Below are 25617 nucleotides of genomic sequence, written 5' to 3'. Positions count from 1 at the left end.
GAACTACCATTATTTGCAACCACCATTATTTGGTACCTTCAACGATGGGAAGTACCATTATTTGGGAATATCTTCATTTGGTACCGCTCACAATTGGAACAATCATTAGTTGGAATTAGCATTATTTGGTACCACTCACAATTGGTCCAACCATTATTTGGTACAACTAAAAACTAAAACTACTACTATTTGGAATAACCATCATTTGGTACTACTAAAAATTGGAACCACCATTATTTTGTACCACCAACGATGGGAACTACCATTATTTGGGAATATCTTCATTTGGTACCTTTCACAATTGGACCAACCATTATTTGGTACCACTAAAAATTGGAACTACTACTATTTGGAATAACCATCATTTGGTACCACTCCAATTTGGAAGAACCATCATTTGGAACCACTAAAAATTGGAACTACTACTATTTGGAATAACCATCATTTGGTACCACTCCAATTTGGAAGAACCATCATTTGGAACCACTAAAAATTGGAACTACTACTATTTGGAATAACCATCATTTGGTACCACTAAAAAATTGGAACAACCATTATTTGGAACCACCATTATTTGGTACCACCAACGATGGGAACTACCATTATTTGGGAATATCTTCATTTGGTACCTTTCACAATTGGACCAACCATTAGTTGGAATAAGCATTATTTGGTACCACTCAGAATTGGTCCAACCATTATTTGGTACAACTAAAAACTAAACCTACTACTATTTGGAATAACCATCATTTGGTACTACTAAAAATTGGAACAACCATTATTTGGAACCACCATTATTTGGTACCACCAACGATGGGAACTACCATTATTTGGGAATATCTTCATTTGGTACCTTTCACAATTGGACCAACCATTAGTTGGAATTAGCATTATTTGGTACCACTCAGAATTGGTCCAACCATTATTTGGTACAACTAAAAACTAAAACTACTACTATTTGGAATAACCATCATTTGGTACTACTAAAAATTGGAACTACCATTATTTTTTATAGCAAATAAACCAATTTGTTTAATACAAACGAAACATGAATATATGGAAAAAAAATAGACAAAGCTATTACTCCGCCATTGGAATGTGACGTCACGGATGCGCCAGACAGATTAGCGGGTGCGCTCGCGCACATTTGCATTTTGTCTGGCGCGTTGGACTTAGCGGATCGGATATATAGTGTGCTTTCCATACCGCGCGTATACACGCCAGTCACGCGCACATGGATATATTCCTGCACATGGGAACGTCACCCATAAACTGTTTGGTCGAGGAGGGTTTTAGGTTGCTTGGTTATACCCGGTGCACGTTAACCCATCGTCTCCATACCGCTGGCGATGCCACTTTTTTTTTCTTTTTCTTCTTCTTCTTTTTCTTCTTTCTTTATTTCTTTTTTGGTCCGTATTCGCCTCCATCACCATCATCGTTCTCTTCTTCTTCATCGTCATTTTCTACTTGTTACTTCTTTTTTTCGCGCTACCTGCATGAACCCTGGCCTCTACTTCTTTTGCTGTCCAATTGTCTTGCAGGCATACATAAACATCGTGCTGTAACCGCATATAACCATAATCAAATAAACTTTTCTCACGCAATTACAATACGGTGTTTTGAGGATATGGATCACTGATGTCATTTCTGATGTTATCGTACGATAAAGGCATGATTCCATTTATTATTGGAACTAATGGTATTTGGTATTAGTAAAAACAAAAGGTACCATTATTTTTGAACAAATGTTTTTTGAAACTACCATCATATGGTACGAATAAAAATTGGAGCTACTATTTCGTACAACCATCATTTGGTACCACTCAAAGTTGGAACGATTATTATTTGGAAGAACCATTATTTGGTACCACTCACAATTGGTCCAACCATTATTTGGAACTAGCATTATTTGGAACTAGCATTATTTGGAACCACTCACAATTGGTCCAACCATTATTTGGTACCACTAAAAATTGGAACTACTACTATTTGGAGTAACCATCATTTGGTACCACTCCAATTTGGAAGAACCATCATTTGGAACCACTAAAAATTGGAACTACTACTATTTGGAATAACTATCATTTGGTACCACTAAAAATTGGAACAACCATTATTTGGAACCACCATTATTTGGTACCACCAACGATGGGAACTACCATTATTTGGGAATATCTTCATTTGGTACCTCTCACAATTGGACCAACCATTAGTTGGAACTAGCATTATTTGGTACCACTCACAATTGGAAATACCATTATTTGGAACTTGCATTATTTGGTACCACTCAGAATTGGTCTAACCATTATTTGGAACCACCATTATTTGGTACCTCCAACGATAGGAACTACCATTATTTGGAACCACTTACAATTGGTACAATAATAATTGGCACTACTGGTATTTGGAATAACCATTATTTGGTACCACTCAAAATTGGAACTACTATTATTAGGAAGAACCATCATTTGGTACCACTCAAATTTGGAACAACCATCATTTGGTACCACTCAAATTTGGAACAACCATCATTTGGTACCACTCAAATTTGGAACAACCATCATTTGGTACCACTCAAATTTGTAGAACCATCATTAGATATCACTAAAAATTGGAACTACCATTATTTGGAACCACTTACAATTGGTACAATAATAATTAGCACTACTGGTATTTGGAATAACCATTATTTGGTACCACTCAAAATGGGAACTACTATAATTAGGAAGAACCATCATTTGGTACCACTCAAATTTGGAAGAACCATCATTAGATATCACTAAAAATTGGAACTACCATTATTTGGAACCACTTACAATTGGTACAATAATAATTGGCACTACTGGTATTTGGAATAACCATTATTTGGTACCACTCAAAATGGGAACTACTATTATTAGGAAGAACCATAATTTGGTACCACTCAAATTTAAAAGAACCATCATTTGGTACCACTCAAATTTGGAAGAACTATCTTTTGGTACCACTTAAATTTGGAAGAACCATCATTTGATACCACTAAAAATTGGAACTACTACTACTACTGTGATATAGTTTCAAATACAAAAAGTGGTAAAGAAAACTTTTTGTTTTCTTTAATTAAATTTCTCTGTAGTAAAAAAAAATGTAAATAAATTTTCCGTCAAAAAGTAATTTGTAGTTTTAAATAACAGAATCATTGTTTGTGTGTACATTAAATTTTATTAAATGTGCGCATTCAATTTTGTGGTTGGCACTTACGTTTATTGCATATACGCACCTAATTCTGCGCGCGCGATTTCAGTACATATTTTACATTTCGTTGGGTTACCCCATGTGGTCTAATTTGCATGTCTCGCACCTTTTGTGAATTTCTCCTATCTCTATCACTTTGACTTTCCATATTCGTTATTTCAATGTTTCGCCATCTCTCTTTCCCTCTGCTAGATGAACATTTTTGCAACTTAATACAGAGAGGGTATTTTTTTTTTTTATTTTTAGTGGGCCAACGATTTAGGATCCTATTCCAAATGTATCAAGACGTCGTTTTCTCTTGGAGGTATTAATTATTTCTGTCCACTGGTTCATGTGATGGTGAATTTTTTTTTTTTTTCATTTTGTGTTTGTGTGTGTGGATGCGAAACACTCAATTTATCAGACGTTTATTACTAAAACCCAGTTTCTTTGCGCGCACACCAACCACAATGATGTGGCAGTAAAGCATAAAATTTGAAATTGGTTATAAAGTCAAACAAAATACAATCGATCTTTTCCTGATTGGAAAATATTTTCTAAAGTTGAATTTAAAAAAAAAAATCTCTTTAAATTAGAAAATTGTCATATAAAAAAAAAATATTGAATCTCTCTTTAATTGGCACGGATCTCAATTAGAAATATATATATGCATATGTGAAAGAAATTTCTTTTAATATACTTTCTATTCGCGAATAATTAGTTTTTTTTTCTCTCCAATTTTCTGGTACGAAAATACCGTTTGCTATTTAAAGTTAATACTCTATTGAAATAATTATAAGGAAATGATTAGAAAAATGGTTATTAAAAAAGAAAATTACCTTTTTCAAGTAATAATTAGTAAAATAGAAAAGATTTTTCTTTGAAGAAAATTAAAGTTCTTTATTTTTATCACAATTTCCTGTACGAAAATTATTTTACGATATCATAACGTCTTTGAAAAAAATTATTATTATTATTATTATTATTATTATGTTACATCGAATTGAAAGAAATGATAATGAGGCGAAATAATTTATTTGAAAGTTTTGTATAAGAGAAAATGGAAGAGACTTTTGCGCCTTCTTCACGTGGAGACTTCCGTTTCGCACATTACCGTTCTTAAGCATATACGATATAAACACAAACTGGTCGTTCAAACGTGTCGCGCAGTCACAACTGTAATTTGCCGTTTGTCGCGCCTTCGATTCCAAGAGGATGGCATTTTTACGAGCGACAGTCGCTTGAAGAACCGCGTAAACGGAATTTAAGCTGAAAGGTAACAAGGGAACAAGTCTTAACTCAAAAAAAAAAAAAAAAAAAAAAAAAATTTCCATCCTCTTCCTTTTTTTTTATTAATAAATAAATATACACATGATTTTCAAGACATCTTTATTTACTATTGTTCGTAAAAGCCAATAACAATCAGTAAAATGTTACAAGTATAAATATTATATGGGCTTTCATTTCAAAAATGTATATAATAATATTATGCAGATTAAGCAATTTATGATGAGTCGATATTGTGAATAAATATAAAATAAATTATTTATTGTTAAAGGAATAAATTAACTTTTATATTAAGAAATGAAAAATGATGTTCATGCGTGATACGAGTATATCAATAGTTAAAAAATATTAAAAAAAAAAAAAATTAACATAAATAAAAAAAAGCTTCTGAATTTTTCAAAAAAAATTTATCATATTGTTTTGAATTTCCATATCTGTAAATTGTAGTGTTGAATAGTGACATTCCATAACCACCCACATGGAAATTTATTAACGACCTATCTGCTGTCATCTTTCGATTCAATTTAACGATTACGTCCTGTCAACATCAGATATGATTAACATTTATTCGCGAGATGATAAAAATAACATCAACGGTGCACGTGAAAGCAGCATCAGTGGCACAGATATACAATACGAAGTAAAGTAACTTTAATGGTTTATTACATGTTGTCCTTTGAGAAAGAAAAAAAGAAGCAGGACCTTCAACTATATATTAATGATTAATAAACGTTTGTCATCGGTCAATGATCGTAAAATTATACTTTTCCTACTGATAAATATATTTAAACATATATATATATATATTACTATCTTCATTGTACATTCTCTCAATGAAGAAAATATTTCATATATTCGTCATGATTCTCTATTTTTAAATATAAAATAAATAGTATAATTGTTTCTATGAGGCTGTTTTCATCGGGAATAAGGTAAGGTAGAGAATAGGTAAATTAAGCTGGATAAACTCGTACGGTAGCCATAGTTACAGTTACTATAGCAACTATTTCCTTGCCAATCGTTTCCAAAGCAAGTGTTTTCATGGCAACCGGTAGCATAGTAACTGGTACCAAAGTAACTGGTCCATAGTAACCGGTAACATAATAACTAGTACCAAAGTAACTGGTACCAAAGTAAATGGCACCAAAGTAACTGGTACCAAAGTGACTGGTAGCAAAGAAACTGGTAGCAAAGTAACTGGTACCATAGTAACTAAATAGAACCAAAGTAACTGGTACCATAGTAACTGGTACCATAGTAACCGGGAACATAGTAACTGGTACCAAAGTAACTAGTACCAAAGTAACTGGTACCAAAGTTACTGGTACCAAAGTAACTGGTACCAAAGTTACTGGTACCAAAGTAACTGGTACCATAGTAACTAAATAGAACCAAAGTAACTGGTACCAAAGTAACTGGTTCCATGGAAACTAAATGGTACTAAAATAACTGGTACCAAATTAACTGGTAACAAAGTAACTGGAACCAAAGTAACTGGTACCATAGTAACTGGGACCAAAGTAACTGGTACCAAAGTAACTAGTACCAAAGTAACTGGTACCAAATTAACTGGTACCAAAGTAACTGGTACCAAAGTAACTGGCACCAAAGTAACTGGAACCAAAGTAACTGGTACCATAGTAACTGGGACCAAAGTAACTGGTACCAAAGTAACTAGTACCAAAGTAACTGGTACCAAATTAACTGGTACCAAAGTAACTGGTACCAAAGTAACTGGGACCAAAGTAACTGGTACCAAAGTAACTAGTACCAAAGTAACTGGAACCAAAGTAACTGGTACCATAGTAACTGGGGCCAAAGTAACTGGTACCAAAGTAACTGGTACCAAATTAACTGGTACCAAAGTAACTGGAACCAAAGTAACTGGTACCATAGTAACCGGGAATATAGTAACTGGTACCAAAGTAACTGCTACCAAAGTAACTGGTACCAAAGTGACTCGTACCATAGTAACTGGTACCAATGTAACTGGTACCATAGGAACTAAATGGTACCGTAGTACATAACTAGTATCTAAATTACTGGTACCATGGTAACGAAAAGTTACCATAGTAACCGGTACCATAGTAACTGGTACCACAGTAACCGATTCCATGACAACCATTACCATAGCAACCGTTATCATAGCTTTTGAGACAATTATAATAAAACTGATGCTAATTGTTAATCATGATAAGGAAAATAATAAATAAAATATAAAAATGAAATCTAAAAATCAAAAAAAAGGAGTGAGAATATAATCCACAAGAAGGTAACATTTGGGTCGTGTTTCACACAAACATTACTCTCATCCGGTTTGAGATGAGGAGTTTACTTTTTTGAGAAAACATTTTAAGCAATCGGGATCTAAAAGTACACACACACACACAAACTCACTGTACGTATATGCTGATTTGCTTTAACATAATTTGCACGAATCTTGTCCTTAAACGTGTAAAAGTGCGTATATATATTAAGATTCATGTATATGGTATGCATACATATATATTCATACTAAAAAGATATCAGTATATATATATAAAGGCTTTTTAAAATGATGAAAATGCCGCTTGGAACATTTACGATTTTCTTCCCATTGTGTATGTACCGCTCTCCCCTACCCCCTTCCTTTTTTTTCTCAGCAAACGATAACGGTCCCCCTCTCTCTTTTCTTTTTTCAAGCTGTGGGTAATAAAGTTGGTAAAGTTGTCATCACCACTATATTATGGTCTCGTGGCGAAAGTGCACCTAATGCCCACTCAACTTTTATATACCGTGCAGACTTCACGGCTTTCTGCAACTTACTAAAAAAGAGTTTTTTTTCTTCTCTTTGCGAATATATATATATATATATATATATATATATATACAACTCATGCCTATGATTTCTTTTGCATTAAATTGCATTTACTTGTTTTCAAATTTATTTTTATTTCTTATAAAGCAGAATGGAAAACTCATTGCAATTTTTTTTTAAACAAAGTTTTAATTTGAAATAAAAATTTTATTTTTGAAAATACGTTTCGAACTACAAAATGATTTTGAAGTAGCAAAATTTTTGGAATTGAACAGTTATTAAAATGAAACTACAATTTTTAGGATTTCGTAATACAGGCGATTTGGCGTCCGTCGGTCCGTCCGTCCGACGTATACTCGTATGGTTTCCATAGCTACCGGTACCACTGCAACTGGTACCACACCAACTGGTTTCACAGAAAGTGGTACCGCAGAAAGTTACAAAGTACCACAGCAACTGGTACCATAGAAACTCGTACCACAGGAACTGGTACCACAGAAGTTACAAAGTACCACAGCAACTGGTACCACAGAAGTTACAAAGTACCACAGCAACTGGTACCACAGAAGTTACAAAGTACCACAACAACTTGTACCACAACAACTGGTACCACGGGAACTGGTACCACAGAAGTTACAAAGTACCACAGAAGTTACAAAGTACCACAGCAACTGGTACCACAGAAGTTACAAAGTACCACAGCAACTGGTACCACAACAACTGGTACCACAGCAACTGGTACCACAACAACTGGTACCACGGGAACTGGTACACAGAAGTTACAAAGTACCACAGGAACTTGTACCACAGAAGTTACAAAGTACCACAGCAACTGGTACCATAGAAACTCGTACCACAGGAACTGGTACCACAGAAGTTACAAAGTACCACAGCAACTGGTACCACAGAAGTTACAAAGTACCACAGCAACTGGTACCACAGAAGTTACAAAGTACCACAACAACTTGTACCACAACAACTGGTACCACGGGAACTGGTACCACAGAAGTTACAAAGTACCACAGAAGTTACAAAGTACCACAGCAACTGGTACCACAGAAGTTACAAAGTACCACAGCAACTGGTACCACAACAACTGGTACCACAGCAACTGGTACCACAACAACTGGTACCACGGGAACTGGTACACAGAAGTTACAAAGTACCACAGGAACTTGTACCACAGAAGTTACAAAGTACCACAGGAACTGGTACCATAACAACTGGTACCATAGCAACTGGTACCACGGGACCTGGTACCACAGAAGTTACAAAGTACCACAGGAACTGGTACTATAGAAGTTACAAAGTACCATAGCAACTGTTACCACTGGAACTGGTACCACACCCACTGGTACCACGGCAACTGATACCACGGGAAGTGGTACCACAGCAACTGGTACTATAGCAATCTGTACCATAAAAACCGTTATCATGGCAACCGTTTCCATATCAAAATTGTTATAACTATTATTTCAAAATACCATAGATTGTATCAACCAACGTTCGGAATCACCATTAGCTAATAATACCAGTATTATCAAAAAAGAAATATTTTGTGTTGAAAACCAAATGAACGGCAACCAAAAGACAAAAATCAGAAAATAGTTCCTAAATACCAAAAAGCTAAATTTCCAATTAAACTACCAAAAATTGTAAAAATCTTTGGTAAATACAAAACAATGGAACTACAATTCTATTTTTTTTTTTTTCTAAAAAATAGAAAAACCTGTTTTGTTTTGATTATTTTACAAAAGTTAAAACCTATTGAATCGCGTGTGATTTACCGATCATTGAACCCACCTGGTCCCAACAATCGCAGGGAATCAAAGTTGTCGGTGGTCAGGCACGATCTACTCCACCCACGATCATTTTATTGAATATATATATATATATATATATATACTATACTTGAAAGAGAACTGCTTTTAAACTCTCACATGTTCATCTCACTATAAAAAAGATACTAGAAATCACTTTCATTTCTCATCTATAATAATAAAAAAAATATATAAACTCAAATTACGTCTAATAGAATTAAACTGGAAAATCGTAGGATTTGATAAACAATATACGTAAATTTTCAATTATTATATATCTATAAATGTTATTTATATCTCGTGTAACTCTTTTGTTTGGTTATATTATCCACTAATGAAAATTTATTAAAATGAAGAAGTGGAGGGGGAGGGGATTTCTAAATAATTGACTCATGAATGTAGATATTAATTTTAAAAATGTGTGTGTATATAAAATTGCATGAATATACAGTTTACTTGTTATCTAACAAAGTATAAGAAGTGTGTGATAAATCGCTAAAAATACATATTAAAAGATGCATATAAAACCTGTTAGGAAGAGAATCAACAATACATATCTAATGATATGATTGTATGCAGGTTGGTATATGTATATATATATATATATATATATTTAATATTATGAACATTTCGCCTCGAGTTTTATTATTTATTTATTTTTAACAGCGATATACTAGTACAAAAGTTCTTTATTTGCATTTAGCACATTCACATATACTATTAACATTTTGTATTTTTGAAACATCATTGAATATTTTTTAAAGTACCATTTTTATTTTTGAATTATTTTAATTTTATACTAATTCTATCAATAAAGGGAACTCATTGCTCTGAAAGAATCTCAAAAAACATAGTTTGGTCTAGGTACAACACTATTTTTCTACAGAAATTATTGGTCCAAATTCAAAAATTATTGGTTCAAATACAGATATTATTGGTTTATATACAAATATTATTGGTTCAAATACAAAAATTATTGGTTCAAATACAGAAATTATTGGTCTAAATTTAAAAATTATTTGTTCAGGTACAGATATTATTGGTTCAGGTACAGATATTATTGGTTCAGGTACAGATATTATTGGTTCAAATACAAAAATTATTGGTTCAAATACAGAAATTATTGGTCCAAATTTAAAAATTATTTGTTCAGGTACAGATATTATTGGTTCAGGTACAGATATTATTGGTTCAAATACAAAAATTATTGGTTCGAATACAAAAATTATTGGTCCAAATCCAAAAATTATTTGGTACAAGTAAATGTTTACTTAATAATAGTCAAGTTTCTGATGATGAAAAAGCAAACGAGATTCAAAAGACGATATGAATTTCCGACATATATATGACTTTTATTATGTCACACGTTGTCATTTATAAGCAAACCCATTGTCTAGCTCGAAAAACTTGTCCGTGGTCGGGAACACAAAGTTCTAGGCGGATTAGAATTGTCTCCTTATCATTCCATTGACATTTACAACAAAAATACACATATACACATTCTCGATATCGAGCCTTCATGTTTCGATATTTTACTCACTATTTTTCAGTGAGTTAACTCAATTCATGTGTCAAATAAAATAGATAAAAAATTTTTTTCATATAACAAAAACAAAAAATGTAAAAATTATTATTTTATATTTTATTAAAATATAATAGCAAAAAAATCGTGATAATTTTTAAAATAATAATTTTTCCCTATATAAGTCTTAAACGAGAATTTGATTTGTGATATTTTATTCAATTATCATTTATTTTTTGCTTCGTCATTGAAAGAGAAAAGAGATGTAGGCGTATATAAAGAGAATCGTGAACCACAGGCTGCATTTCATTGAAGAGTACTTTATGTCCACACACAAACACACGACACATTCATTCTGGGCGCGCATGGTTCATTCATGTGCGTATATGAATGAACGCATCGTTTACGTTCAGCCCCATATGAAAAATAATAATCTAGAATAATAATTAATTCATTTTTTTGCAAATTGAAAACAAAAATTCTTAAAATCAGTTTCAATTGTAATTCGAAAAAAAATTTTTTATTTATTTATTCTCTATTACTATAGATAAAAAAAAAGTATATTGTCATAAAATTACATATTCATTGTCTAAACAATGGAAAATATAAACAATAAAATGTATCACTATTCGATTATAATGGAGAAAATTACCATTAAATACTCAGCATCATTCAAATATATATTTTTCATTCAAGTACATATTGCAATAAATTCAATTGAAAAACTATATTATCATTATATGGGACTCTAATACCAGGAATCATACTTTATACCTAATGGTCCAGATACGGTAAAAGAATATTGATCATTTGAATATCTCTCCTATATATGTTAATGAATATCTCTTATCTTACAATTTGACAAGTAATAAATTCCTTTACCGCTTGTAAATGTCATTAAACGTGAACATATTTGTGTCGCTAAATTACGTTTCAATTTATCCAATACTGTTGAAGTAAAATTCGATACCAAATGAAAAAAAAAATTTTTTTTTATAATATACGTTTGAAAGAAAAAGAATCCTTGTGCTATTGACAATATTGTATATATATATACACAATCGATACTTTCGCAACTGAATAAATTAATTTCCTTCTCCCCCTCCCCCCTTTTCAGTGGTTTATAATAAATTATCCCGTATGGGTATACGATAAATTTTTGAAAAGATTATCACTGTAAATTTGAAAAAAAACTAAAATTAAATGAAATTGAAATTTAAAAAAAAACTAATGCTAAAAGGAAACTAATGCTAAAAAGAAACTAATACTAAACATACTAATGCTAAAAAAATAAGTACTAAAAAACAGATTCTAAAAAAAACTAATATTAAAAGAAACTAGTACTAAAAGAAACTAGTACTAAAAGAAACTAGTACTAAAAGAAACTAATGCTAAAAGAAACTAGTACTAAAAAACTAATACTAAAAAAACTAATACTAAACAGAAACTAATGCTTAAAAGAAGCTAATGCTAAAAGGAAACTAGTGCTAAAAATAAACTAATACTAACAGGAAACTAATGCTAAAAAGAAACTAATACTAAAAATACTAATGCTAAATAAAGTAATACTAAACGAAACTAGTACTAAAAAACTAATACTAAAAAACTAATACCAAAAAGAAACTAATACTAAACTAATACTACTTTTGGCACCACTTTAATGATTTTAAATTTACCCTCCAAATTAACTATAAAAAATTTTACAAAACAGAAAATAAAAATTTTTTCTGCTTAAAAAACAGCTTTGAATTTTTTTTTCCTTCTCAAAAAAATTATTTTTTGCAATGGCGTTAAAAGATCATTATAAAATATATATGTAAGTTTGTAACGCCCCAAGCTAGTGTAATTGCTATAGTGGTGGAACGGAAGAAACAAACGCATTCAATATCGTAAAGCTTGAGAGAGAGAGAGAGAGAGAGTCAATGTGGGGCGGGTAATTTAAACATTGCCTCACTTTCTACTCTTGTATGATTTGTACCACCCGCACATATCTATATGTAACCACGTGGTTTCCGCGTTCACTACGAAATCAAATTTACATTGCAGAAAGCCCTCTGATTTCCGATAATGACACTGATTTGCCTAGAGGGGAATTGAATTTTTTTTTTTTTTTTTTTTTTTTTTCAAATCAAACAACCGCACCTCACATTAATTCATTTCTCCATTTTCAATTTTTGTAATCGTAAAGTCTCTTTCCAATCATTAATCATCCACAATGCAAATAAGAGAACGGCACTTTATTTTATTTTTTTCGTTTACATTGCATTCCTCACAGTTTATTTTTAATTCCCTCTGACATTTTTTGTTTTTTATGCGGGTGACAGTATTTTTCTTTTCAATTTAAAGAAATATGTTTTTTTTTATATTTCATGGACCACAAAGAGAAAAAATCAGGAAAAATAGGAGGCGCAAAGGGCCTACATCTAGAGTTTTGTGGCTTTTTAAATTCAGATCAAAAATTATTTGAATATAATATATAATTTATAATTACATTATTTGTGAATTGATATAGTTGCTATGGAAATCACCTGCTGCCATAGTAACTATTGTCATAGTAAGTAACTGTTGCCATAGTAACTTTTGACATAGTAACTTTTTCTGTAGTAACTTTTGCCATAGTAAGTAACTGTTGCCATTGTAACTTTTGACATAATAACTTTTGCTATAGTAACTTTTGCCATAATAACTTTTGCCATAGTAAGTAATTGATGCCATAGTAACTTTTGCCATAGTAAGTAACTACTGCCATAGTAACTTTTGCCATAGTAACTTTTGCCATAGTAAGTAACTGCTGCCATAGTAACTTTTGCCATAGTAAATTTTGCCATAGTAAGTAACTGCTGCCATAGTAACTTTTGCCATAGTAACTTTTGCCATAGTAACTATTACCGCATAGTAACTATTACCATAGTAACTATTGCCATAGTAACTTTTGCCATAGTAAGTAACTGTTGACATAGTAACTATTGCCATAGTAACTTTTGCCATAGTAACTTTTGCCATAGTAACTATTACCGCATAGTAACTATTACCGCATAGTAACTATTACCATAGTAACTATTGCCATAGTAACTTTTGCCATAGTAAGTAACTGTTGACATAGTAACTATTGCCATAGTAACTTTTGCCATAGTAACTTTTGCCATAGTAACTTTTGCCATAGTAACTTTTGCCATAGTAACTTTTGCCATAGTAACTATTACCGCATAGTAACTATTACCATAGTAACTATTGCCATAGTAACTTTTGCCATAGTAAGTAACTGTTGCCATTGTAACTATTGCCATAGTAACTTTTGCCATAGTAACTTTTGCCATAGTAACTTTTGCCATAGTAACTTTTCCCATAGTAAGTAACTGTTGACATAGTAACTTTTGCCATAGTAACTTTTGCCATAGTAACTTTTGCCATAGTAACTGTTGACATACTAACTTTTGCCATAGTAACTTTTGCCATAGTAACTTTTGCCATAGTAACTTTTGCCATAGTAACTTTTGCCATAGTAACTTTTGCCATAGTAACTTTTGCCATAGTAACTTTTGACATAGTAACTTTTTCTGTAGTAACTTTTGCCATAGTAAGTAACTGTTGCCATTGTAACTTTTGACATAATAACTTTTGCTATAGTAACTTTTGCCATAATAACTTTTGCCATAGTAAGTAATTGATGCCATAGTAACTTTTGCCATAGTAAGTAACTACTGCCATAGTAACTTTTGCCATAGTAACTTTTGCCATAGTAAGTAACTGCTGCCATAGTAACTTTTGCCATAGTAAATTTTGCCATAGTAAGTAACTGCTGCCATAGTAACTTTTGCCATAGTAACTTTTGCCATAGTAACTTTTGCCATAGTAACTTTTGCCATAGTAACTTTTGCCATAGTAACTATTACCGCATAGTAACTATTACCATAGTAACTATTGCCATAGTAACTTTTGCCATAGTAAGTAACTGTTGACATAGTAACTATTGCCATAGTAACTTTTGCCATAGTAACTTTTGCCATAGTAACTTTTGCCATAGTAAGTAACTGTTGCCATAGTAAGTAACTGCTGCCATAGTAAGTAATAGTTTTATAGTAACTGTTGACATAGTAATGGTTGCCTTGGAAACGGTTACCATGTACGACGTACGGACGGACGGTCGCCAAAGCGAAACTATAAGGCTTTCGACCCTGATAGGCCACGAAACCGTAAAAAGCCTTTTTTTTAATTTTAAAAATTATTCAGAGAAGAAAAATAAAAAAAAATTCATTTTTTTTAGAATTTTATTTTTATTACTGGAAATGATAAAAATAGTTTAATATATATATATATATATATATATAAAGAGAAAAATGAAATCTTGGAGCTCAATAACAGAAGTAATAACAGGTCATTCCGGGATTTTGTGCTGGGGGGAAAAAAAGAAAATTTTTACATCTAGACTCTGCAATTGCGACTGATTTGTAATTATAAAAATTAGCGAAAACAGAATTACGTAATATTTCCTTTTGCCACATTCCAATGAATACAGAAGTTACTTGTATAATTATATAGGTACTATTCCCACATTCAAAGAACTCGTTTTTCTGCACAAATCCATGTCTGCTCTGGGCGGTAAGATAAGTGGTCAACAAGAAAAGATAAAATTTTTAGATATATATATATATATATATATACAACTGACGGCTAATTCAGTAGCTGGTGTTCTCCAGATGAGAAGTAATTTCTCCAATTCAAAAGGAATAAATTTCCCCCCTTCACAATACCACCATGCATATAATTTAATTCAGCCTAAAATTATTTAAAAAAAAAATTTCAATATTCACAAAATATTTAAAATTATTTTCAAAAAAATTAAATTCTTTTAAAAATAAAAATTTGAATAAAAAATTATTATTTAATCAAATAATTAAAAAAAAAATATATAGTCTATGAAATAGATGAATCTCCTTGAAAAATGATTAGGAAAGATCGGCCTACGCACCTTGAAATGCAAGGAAACAAGTAAGTTGTCGATATTTAATGTGATCGTAAATCCGAGCAATTAGAGGTTGTTAGAGATAATGAAAATACTTCTTTTTTTTCAATTTAAACATAAAATGCATAACAATTATATTATCGCGAGAGATAATTCGGTTTTTCCTTTTTATAAAATTGCAAATAATTTTAAAAATTATTTCACGACACTACATATCTATACTTTTCTATCAAGAAAAAAATTCCTTTTATTGCTCTCATCAAAAAAAAAAAAAAAAAAAAAAATTTCTTTTTTTGTCTCATTACGTATATTGCAAATGTAAGTATATAGTGTGCAACAATGTTTTCATGTTATTAGAATGTGAATTTGTAATTTGTAGTCGTCAGTAATTATTAATAATAAATGGTTGTATCAATACGCGTTATATTGTATTACAATGAGAAAAAAAAAGTGAAAAAAAAACCAATCGTAAAGATTTTTATCATCATCAGATTTATAATCATCTTCATCAATAGACTACTTGGATTTTTATTTGAAAAAAAAAAGTTTTACAATGTCATTTTAAAGTTTTTATTATTAAATATTATGTCACTAATTAATATATTAGTCTCCTTAGAATTTGTTTTTTTTGGAAAAAAAAAATTTGCGATATAAATTAGGATGAATGGATGATGATGGTGGTACAAGATATATAGTTGGACTCTAAGAAAAAAGAAAGGGAGAGACCCAATTGAGCGTAGCATTTGTGAATTTAAATTTAAGATACGAATCATTTCCCTATCATCGCTTTCGGCAAGCTCGTGCGCGAGTAACGAAATTCTGGGTCGAGATCGGGACCCTAAGATGAGAGTGTGTATATACACTACTTGTCGAAAAGGCTCTCAAGAAGCATCGAGAGATGTTTGGCTAAAGGGATTTTAAAGAAGCACTTTGGTATATATAGCCGAGAAGCAATTCAGAGTAAGCAGACTCTTGTTTGGCAATGAATTTTTGTCTCCTCGACGTGTGTTTCAAAAATTTAGTGAAAGAAATTGCTTAAAGTAATCGTCAATTGGAATTACCATTGTCAGGTAGTACATTTATCAGGTACTGGAATTATTAGGTATTGCCATTATTAGGTACTACTAATATTAGGTATTGCCCCTATTAGGTACTGTCATTATTAGGTATTGCCCCTAATAGGTACCACCCCTATTATGAGGTATTGCCCCTATTAGGTACTACCCCTACTATGAGGTACTGCCACTATTAGGTATTGCCATTATTAGGTACTACCAATATTAGGTATTGCCCCTATTAGGTTCTGCCATTATTAGGTATTGCCCCTATTAGGTTCTGCCATTATTAGGTATTGTCCCTAATAGGTACCACCCCTTTTATGAGGTATTGACACTATTAGGTACTATCATTATTAGTTATAGTCATTATTAGGTATTGCCATTATTAGGTACTACCAAAATTAGGTATTGCCCCTATTAGGTACTACCAATAATAGGTATTGCCCCTATTAGGTACTGCCATTATTAGGTATTGCCCCTAATAGGTACCACCCCTATTATGAGGTATTGCCCCTATTAGGTACTACCCCTACTATGAGGTTTGGCCACTATTAGGTATTACCAATATTGGGTATTGCCCCTATTAGATACTGCCATAGTGAGGTATTGCCCCTATTAGGTACTACCCCAACTATGAGGTATGGCCACTATTAGGTATTATCAATATTGGGTATTGCCCCTATTAGATACTGCCATAATGAGGTATTGCCCCTATTAGGTACTACCCCAACTATGAGGTACTGCAACTATTAGGTACTACCCCTACTGGGAGGTACTGCCACTATTAGGTACTACCCCTACTATGAGGTACTGCCAATATTAGGTATTGCCCCTATTAGGTACTACCCCTACTATGGGTTATTGCCACTATTAGGTGTTGCCATTATTAGGTACTGCCAATATTAGGTATGACCTCTATTAGGTACTACCCGTACTAAGAGATATTGCCACTATTAGGTACTGACATTATTATAAGTACTCTATTAGGTACTCTATTGCCCCTATTAGGTACTGCCCCTACTATGGGTTATTGCCACTATTAGGTGTTGCCATTATTAGGTACTGCCATACTACTACTACTACTACTACTGCCTACTACCCATACTATGAGGTATTGACCCTATTAGGTACTGTCAATATTAGGTATTGCCTCTATTAGGTATTGACCCTATTAGGTACCACCCCTATTATTAGGTATTGCCCCTAATAGGTACCACCCCTATTATGAGGTATTGCCCCTATTAGGTACTACCCCTACTATGAGGTATGGCCACTATTAGGTATTGCCAATATTGGGTATTGCCCCTATTCGGTACTGCCATAATGAGGTATTGCCCCTATTAGGTACTACCTCTACTATGAGGTATTGCCACTATAAGTTACTATCATTATTAGGTATTGCCCCTATTAGGTACCACCCCTATTATTTAGTACTGGCAATTTCCCAACCAGTGGACCTGCAATTTTTTGAAGTAACCATTTGTATTGAAATATTGTGGAATTGAAGTATTGAACTATTGAAGTATTGAGAGTTTGAAACTATACCAACTTTAAACTCCCCCCTTTGATTGAACTTATCAATTACTACTTCAACTAAAATTAAATGAATGATTTATAACACCCAGCATTTGAAATTTTAACCCACAACTAAAATCAAAATGTTACCGTAAAGTCATTTATAATATTTCTAAAGTCATTTACTTGAATTTATACATTTCAACTTTGCAATCTGCTTTTGAAAGATATACACGTATACATATATTTATTCTTTGTTAAAGAAATTCAAGAATTATTTTTCTCGTATCTTTTTTTTTAATATTTATATAATATCTATAGCACAAGACTCGATATGCTGCTACAGCATGAAAAACCGTAACAAATGGACATTGAAGAATGATAATTTCATAAAATTATCTCTATATGAATTAGGAGATAGAGGGCGGAATGATTTCCTACCACTGGAAATTACCCTCGGATATGATAAGTATCTAGAATAATTTAACAAGTCGCAAGAGTGAGAGAGAGAGAGAGAGAGAGAGAGAGAGAGAGAGAGAGAGAAAGAGAGTTGGCAAGTCGACGTTACGATTACGATGATTCAGAGGTAACCTCGATGAAATTAATGGTCTTATGCGGTGCAGCTTTACGATCACTGACGGAGAGTGAGTGCTTATGGTATCAGAATGAGAGACCTATGAAACGTTTGCCAACGATCTTATATATATATACAACCAACGCGCGCGTCTTTCGGTGGATTATTCGAACGATAAACCAGTTTTAAAAGACAGCAAATTTTTTTAATAATTACTGTGTAATAAATCATATGAAAGGGCGCATAAAAGTCAATTTTAAAATGTATTTAATAAGTTCGCGGGACATCACGTTCATTTTTTTTAAGCTACCAATATGTGCTTCTCTTTTTTTCTGTTTTTTTTTCTTGCAAAATGTCGACGCACATGGGTCGCGCCCGCATGAGATGGGATATATTTTCATTTCACGCTCTCGCAAAGAGTTGAGCGTTGTGTGCGTCCTTTGATGAACTTCAAACCACAAACGACCGAACGTCCAATATAATAACTCCATAGCGTGTATAGTCTTCTTCTTCTTCTTCTTTTTTTTCATTCCATTCTCAAAAGACAGAAAAAAAGAGAATTAATTTAAATTTTTGTTGAAAGTGACAAAAAAAATTTTTTAAGAAAAATAATATTTGCAACATTTGTCTTATTTATTGATAAAAATTTTGTACCGACATTGTTGCATCCGAACTGTTGTAGTTAAAACATTATTGGTAACAACTAAAGATTATTGGTACCATGTAATAATTGTGTTACCAAACATGGTACCAATGGTAGCAACTATTATAATGGTACCACTAAATAGATGCACCAAACATAAATACAAATTGTAAATAATGGTAACAAATAATTATGATAACAACAACGAATTGTGGTACCATTAAATAGTCCGAACTAAACAAAGTTAGCAACCATAACGTTTGTATCATTCAATAGTTGTACCAAACTTAATCGTTACTAATGGTACCAAATAATAAAAATAACAACCATAAGTAGACTATGTATTGTACCATACATTGTTCACTTTAAATTTAGTGGTACCATTAAATAGTTCAAACTAAACAATGGTAGCAATTAATATAGTGGTACCATTCAATAGTTCGAACTAAATTATGGTAGCAAATAAATTTTGTTTCCATTCAATAGTTCGAACTAAACACTGGTAGCAAATAAAATAGTGGTACCATTAAATACATCGAACTAAACACTGGTAGCAAATAAAATAGTGGTACCATTAAATACATCGAACTAAACTATGGTAGCAAGTACAATATTGGCACCAAACAAAGATGATAACAACCATAAATAGTGGTACCATCGGTACAAAACATTCTTCGGAACTGAAAATAGCGGTACCATTAAATACTTCAATCTAAACAATGGTAGCAATTAATATAGTGGTACCATTAAATAGTTGTACCATACATTGTTCACTTTAAATTTAGTGGTAACATTAATAAGTTCAAACTAAACAATGGTAGCAATTAATATAGTGGTACCATTAAATAGATCGACCTAAACTATGGTAGCAAATAAAATAGTGGTACCATTAAATACATCGAACTAAACTATGGTAGCAAGTACAATATTGGCACCAAATAATGATGATAACAACCATAAATAGTGGTACCATCGGTACCAAACATTCTTCGGAACTGAAAATAGCGGTACCATTAAATACTTCAATCTAAACAATGGTAGCAATTAATATAGTGTTACCATTAAAAAGTTGTACCATACATTGTTCACTTTAAATTTAGTGGTACCATTAATTAGTTCAAACTAAACAATGGTAGCAATTAATATAGTGGTACCATTAAATAGATCGACCTAAACTATGGTAGCAAATAAAATAGTGGTACCATTAAATACATCGAACTAAACTATGGTAGCAAGTACAATATTGGCACCAAATAATGATGATAACAACCATAAATAGTGGTACCATCGGTACCAAAAATTCTTCGGAACTGAAAATAGCGATACCATTAAATACTTCAATCTAAACAATGGTAGCAATTAATATAGTGGTACCATTAAATAGTTGTACCATACATTGTTCACTTTAAATTTACTGGTACCATTAAATAGTTCAAATTAAACAATGGTAGCAATTAATATAGTGGTACCATTAAATAGTTCGAACTAAATTATGGTAGCAAGTAAAATTCTGCTTCCATTTAATAGTTTGAAGTAAACACTGGTAGCAAAAAAAATAGTGGTACCATTAAATACATCGAAATAAACTATGATAGCAAGTACAATATTGTCACCAAATAATGATGATAACAACCATAAATAGTGGTACCATCGGTACCAAACATTCTTCGGAACTAAATTAATGGTACCATTAAATAGTTCAATTTAAACAATGGTAGCAATTAATATAGTGGTACCATTAAATAGTTGTACCAAACTTGTATAATAATCGTCACTAAACCACATAATGATGATAGCGACCATAAATAGTGGTTTAATAATTGGTACCAATTGTAGCAATACCAATACCTTCACCAATTATGCAGCAAATCAAAGAAACTGCTACCATTCAAAAATAGCAAAACTAAAAATTTTGTTACCATACAAAATCTATACTATTTACCAAATGGTTTAAATTTCTAACCAAAATGATTTGATATTAGTTAAACCATAAAATATAATAGCAACCAAAATTTCAAAACTATATAACAATATAGCAACTATTTTCCCTTTTTTTCATGTATTTTTTCTCCCCCTCCAATTGAATTTGAAATTAATTTGACGATTTAAAGTAGGAAGGGCTTGAAAGCGCCGGCGCATTCTGTTGCGATGTTTTTGCGCCGGTTGACGTACGTTACGATGGGTACCAGAGCAAAGAGAGGGTTTGCCTTAGAGCTGTTTGACTCCTCCCTCAACCCGCTCCTCCTTAACTCACGCGAGAAAACGCACCTCTTTCCCCATATCAGCACGCATGTACCATGAGATTTTACATCCTTCGATTTCAAATGAAAACACTTTTACAGGACAAAAGAGTTATCGACTCTTTCATATTTGCATCAGTCACAAAACGCGCAATATTTAAATCCACATATTTACTTTAACTTTTTTTTTTTTTTTTGTAACATTACTAGTGTTTTGATACATCCTTCGTTTAGAAAAGTGGTACAGGGTGGTTACCCCATCCACAATGCAAATAATCCACGTGTGTGTGTGTGTGTGTTCTGAACTAACATCACGTTTCGAATTTATCTTTCAAGCATACTTTATCTCTCGAGTTTTGTCGCTCGTCATTTGTCATTTAATCATATTGTCCTGATCATTTTCTCCCTCACGTGCACATATAAGGCTAATCAAAATAACTGATTTGCGATTTTATACATATAATGAATCAAAGTCGAGAAAATTATTTCCATTCTCAAGATAAAATTAATTTTTTTTTTTTTTTTTTTCGTATAAAATTTTCAAATAAGATAATATAAATTTAGATTTTTTTATTATAAAATTATTTTAATCAACGTTTAACATATATAATATTGATTCTTGTATATATATATATATATATATATAGATGACAAATTACGTAACCTGAAGTGTTTATAGTCTATAATCTAAGTTCTTTTTTTTTTTTTATTGATGGGGTGACAACAATGTGTATCGTTCATGCGAGGTGGGCGAAATTGCTTTATGACAATGTCGGCACAGATCTATCTCGCATATATATACAAACACTTTATGTATAACAACTTTGCGCAAAGATTAACTGTATTTTTTTTTTTATAGACTTTTTTTTACCCTTTTCTGTGTAAATATTTAAATTAAATATTAAATTTTCGCTTACATAAAAGAAAAATAAATAATTATAAAAAATTAATTTTTATTATATATAATTTATTATGGTTAATTATAATTTATATTTATTTACTACTAGTAAGAATAGTAATAATAATAATTTATAATTGTTGACAAAAATTTATTAAAAAAAAAAAAAATAAATAAAAAAAATAAACAAGATTTGTATTTTTGAGAATTTTGTCTGGGATATATGTTAAAAGAAGGGACAAAGTATATCGAACAACTGCGAGAAAATAAAAAAAAGGTATATATAAGTGTCAATGATACGAGGGTCGCGAGCAAAGCCAAGCGATATCTATATCGACTTTAGCAGCCAGTTCTGAGATGAAGCCAAATAAACACTTGGGGGTACCTTAGCCCGATAATGACTCAGTTCAGCCAATATTATATATATTTTTTTTAACGAGTTGTATGTACTAGAAAATCAGAGAAAAAAAAATTTTTTTTTTTACAATTTTTCCAAATGAAAAATAAATCAAAAATTCTTAATATTTGATATCGAAAATTCCTTTTTTTTTTATTTTTTCAATACAGGCTTACAACAAAAGAAAAAATACTATAATAAATAGTAAATAAAAAATAATTACAATAATAACAATAATAATAATAATAATAATAAAATAATAATAATAATAACAATAATAATAATAATAATGATAATAATAATAGTAAAAGTAATAATAATAAAAATAAATAATCTATACAAATTAAAAAATGAATAATTTACAAATGTCAAAAATTAAATTTGAAGAATTTTAATGACACCAAAAATGAATATGGGCCATTGTTCTTAAAAAAAAAAATTAAAAAAAATAAATTATAATCATCATAAAGTATATATCATCTGATTTTAAAAGTGCACGAGAACGAAACAAGTTCAGACTCCGCACTGATCGCGCGAGATAACCGTGCGGTGGGTATATATATAATGAATCATCAACGATTAAGCTAGACCACAGTCTTGTATATACAAAACATATATATACATATAAAACTCATAAACCACACTAAAAATATATGTGAAAATAAAATGATGTAGATTGATTTTTTCAAAAACGTATACTCAATGTAGTTTACGTTTAGAAATTATTTTTTTTTTCTAAACATATATGTGTGTTGAAAAATCCAATCCATACACGTATACAAGTTTATTTATTTTAGTATGTATAGAAAATAATATTATATTAATATATTATATTAGTAATAATTTAATAATTTAATAATTTAATAATTTAATAATTTAATAATTTAATAATTTAATAATTTAATAATTTAATAATTTAATAATTTAATAATTTAATAATTTAATAATTTAATAATTTAATAATTTAATAATTTAATAATTTAATAATTTAATAATTTAATAATAAAAATAATAATATATTGAAATTATTTGAATCCGTACCAAAAATTTCCAGAGTTCACTACTGGCGCAATACCGTTACCAATATCGCGCCAGTAGTTAATTTTTTGATAGGGATTTGTTTAAATTAAATATTTATGAAAACAATTAGAATTAATTTTGCAGATTAAAATTTTTAAAAAAATTTCAGAAGATGAAAAAATTAATGGAATTTCAAAATATAATGAAAAAATTTATAAAAATGAATAATAAAATTAACGAATGAAATATAACAATGTACACACACCGCCTTAGAGTGGCAAGGGCAATAGCTCCAGCCACCAGCAGCCCGAAGATCATCTCTTCCTCTTCCTCCGGCAGGAGACTCTTTGGCTTCTCCCAACAACGATACAGCTTTTTTGCATCCACTCACGCACTTCCGGTTACTCTACTGGAAGTCTTTTTTTTCAATTTTTCCTTAATCACGAATTAAAAACCTATGTCCTCACTATCCAAAAAAAAAAAAAAAAAAAAAAACCAAATTAATTACTAGATAGTTCGAGACCGCACCAGATATCTCCACATTGTCCCAGTTCAATTAACATTTCTTTCAATTTTTTATTCATAAATTTATCATCTGACAATTGAATTTTTTGACAAAACCACCCTTTTCTCATTCTTGATTTTATTAAAGGATCACCAATAATAACGAGGATAATAATAATTAATATAATTATAAATGACATTCGTAATCCGAGAAAAATGAAAAGTTTTTTTCTAGTCCAAAAATTTTTTTTTTGGAAAATCAATTTTTTAGGGATGATAATTTGAGAGGGGGGGGGTTGGTTTATTTTTGAGAGAGAAATTATTTATTTATTTTTTAAAGCACGATGAGACACGCGATTGACCATTCAGCTTGCCGATCTCGTTGTGACTGAGACACTGCTGAGTGGGTCTTACTCACTTGGTCGGGACTCACTATTCACTCACTCACTCACTCACGCCTCGGTCCCACCTCTATCTTTTTACCCGGGTACCACCACAAACTCCCCACTTAAGTTTTACCCTCACGCGTGGGGGTACGGGCTCGACCCCCGGGCCACGCGATTTCATTACATGTATCATTAAACGCACTGCGTGCTTTGCCTTCTGATATATACTTCAGATATATATTCGCAAAAGGGGTACTATCCAATCAACAATTGAATTAAAAAAAAAAAAAAAAAAAATTACTAATTTTCCAAAATAATTTTTTGACAAAAATTAAGATTTTACATACAAAAATTGTTGTTTATTTATTTTTTATTTATTTATAAATAAATAATAAAAGCAAAAATAATTAACATTGAACAATTTTTTATTTTACAATTTCAATTAGTACCAAAAATTGGTTACCAAATTCTGATAGCTTTAATAATTATTGGTATAGTTATAAATACAATAATAGCTTTAATTTATGGTAATTCTAAGCAATGGTAACTTTTATTAATTGATTATTACTTATTATTATGGTCCAATTGCTTCAATTGTTTGTTCAATTTTTAATAAGAATAATTTCAAATAATAGCTTCAATTGTTTGGTAGTTTTAATTATTCTGCTGATTTCAAAAAACTGGTTACCAAATACTGATAACTTCAATTATTGGTAGTTCTAGGCAATATAATAACAATAATTTAAGGTGGAATTATAAATAATAGTAACTTTAATTGTT

General features: G+C 31.1%; 1 protein-coding gene across 1 annotated transcript in view; it reads right to left on the bottom strand.

Annotated features, from left to right (window-relative positions):
- The window catches only part of LOC127283061 (uncharacterized), a 39206-nt gene extending 14321 nt beyond the window's left edge, over positions 1-24885 (bottom strand). The window contains exon 1 of the mRNA XM_051307720.1: positions 24211-24885. Coding sequence (XP_051163677.1) covers positions 24211-24265 — 55 coding nt within the window. The 5' untranslated portion in view covers positions 24266-24885. The remainder of the gene's footprint in view (positions 1-24210) is intronic.
- Between the last annotated feature and the right edge of the window lie 732 nt (positions 24886-25617).

Source organism: Leptopilina boulardi, unplaced genomic scaffold (genome assembly GCF_019393585.1).
Source record: "Leptopilina boulardi isolate dan_hultmark-lab unplaced genomic scaffold, ZJU_Lbou_2.1 LbouV2_305, whole genome shotgun sequence".
NCBI classification, from domain to species: domain Eukaryota; kingdom Metazoa; phylum Arthropoda; class Insecta; order Hymenoptera; family Figitidae; genus Leptopilina; species Leptopilina boulardi.
This window is presented reverse-complemented; position numbering and strand designations above follow the sequence as displayed.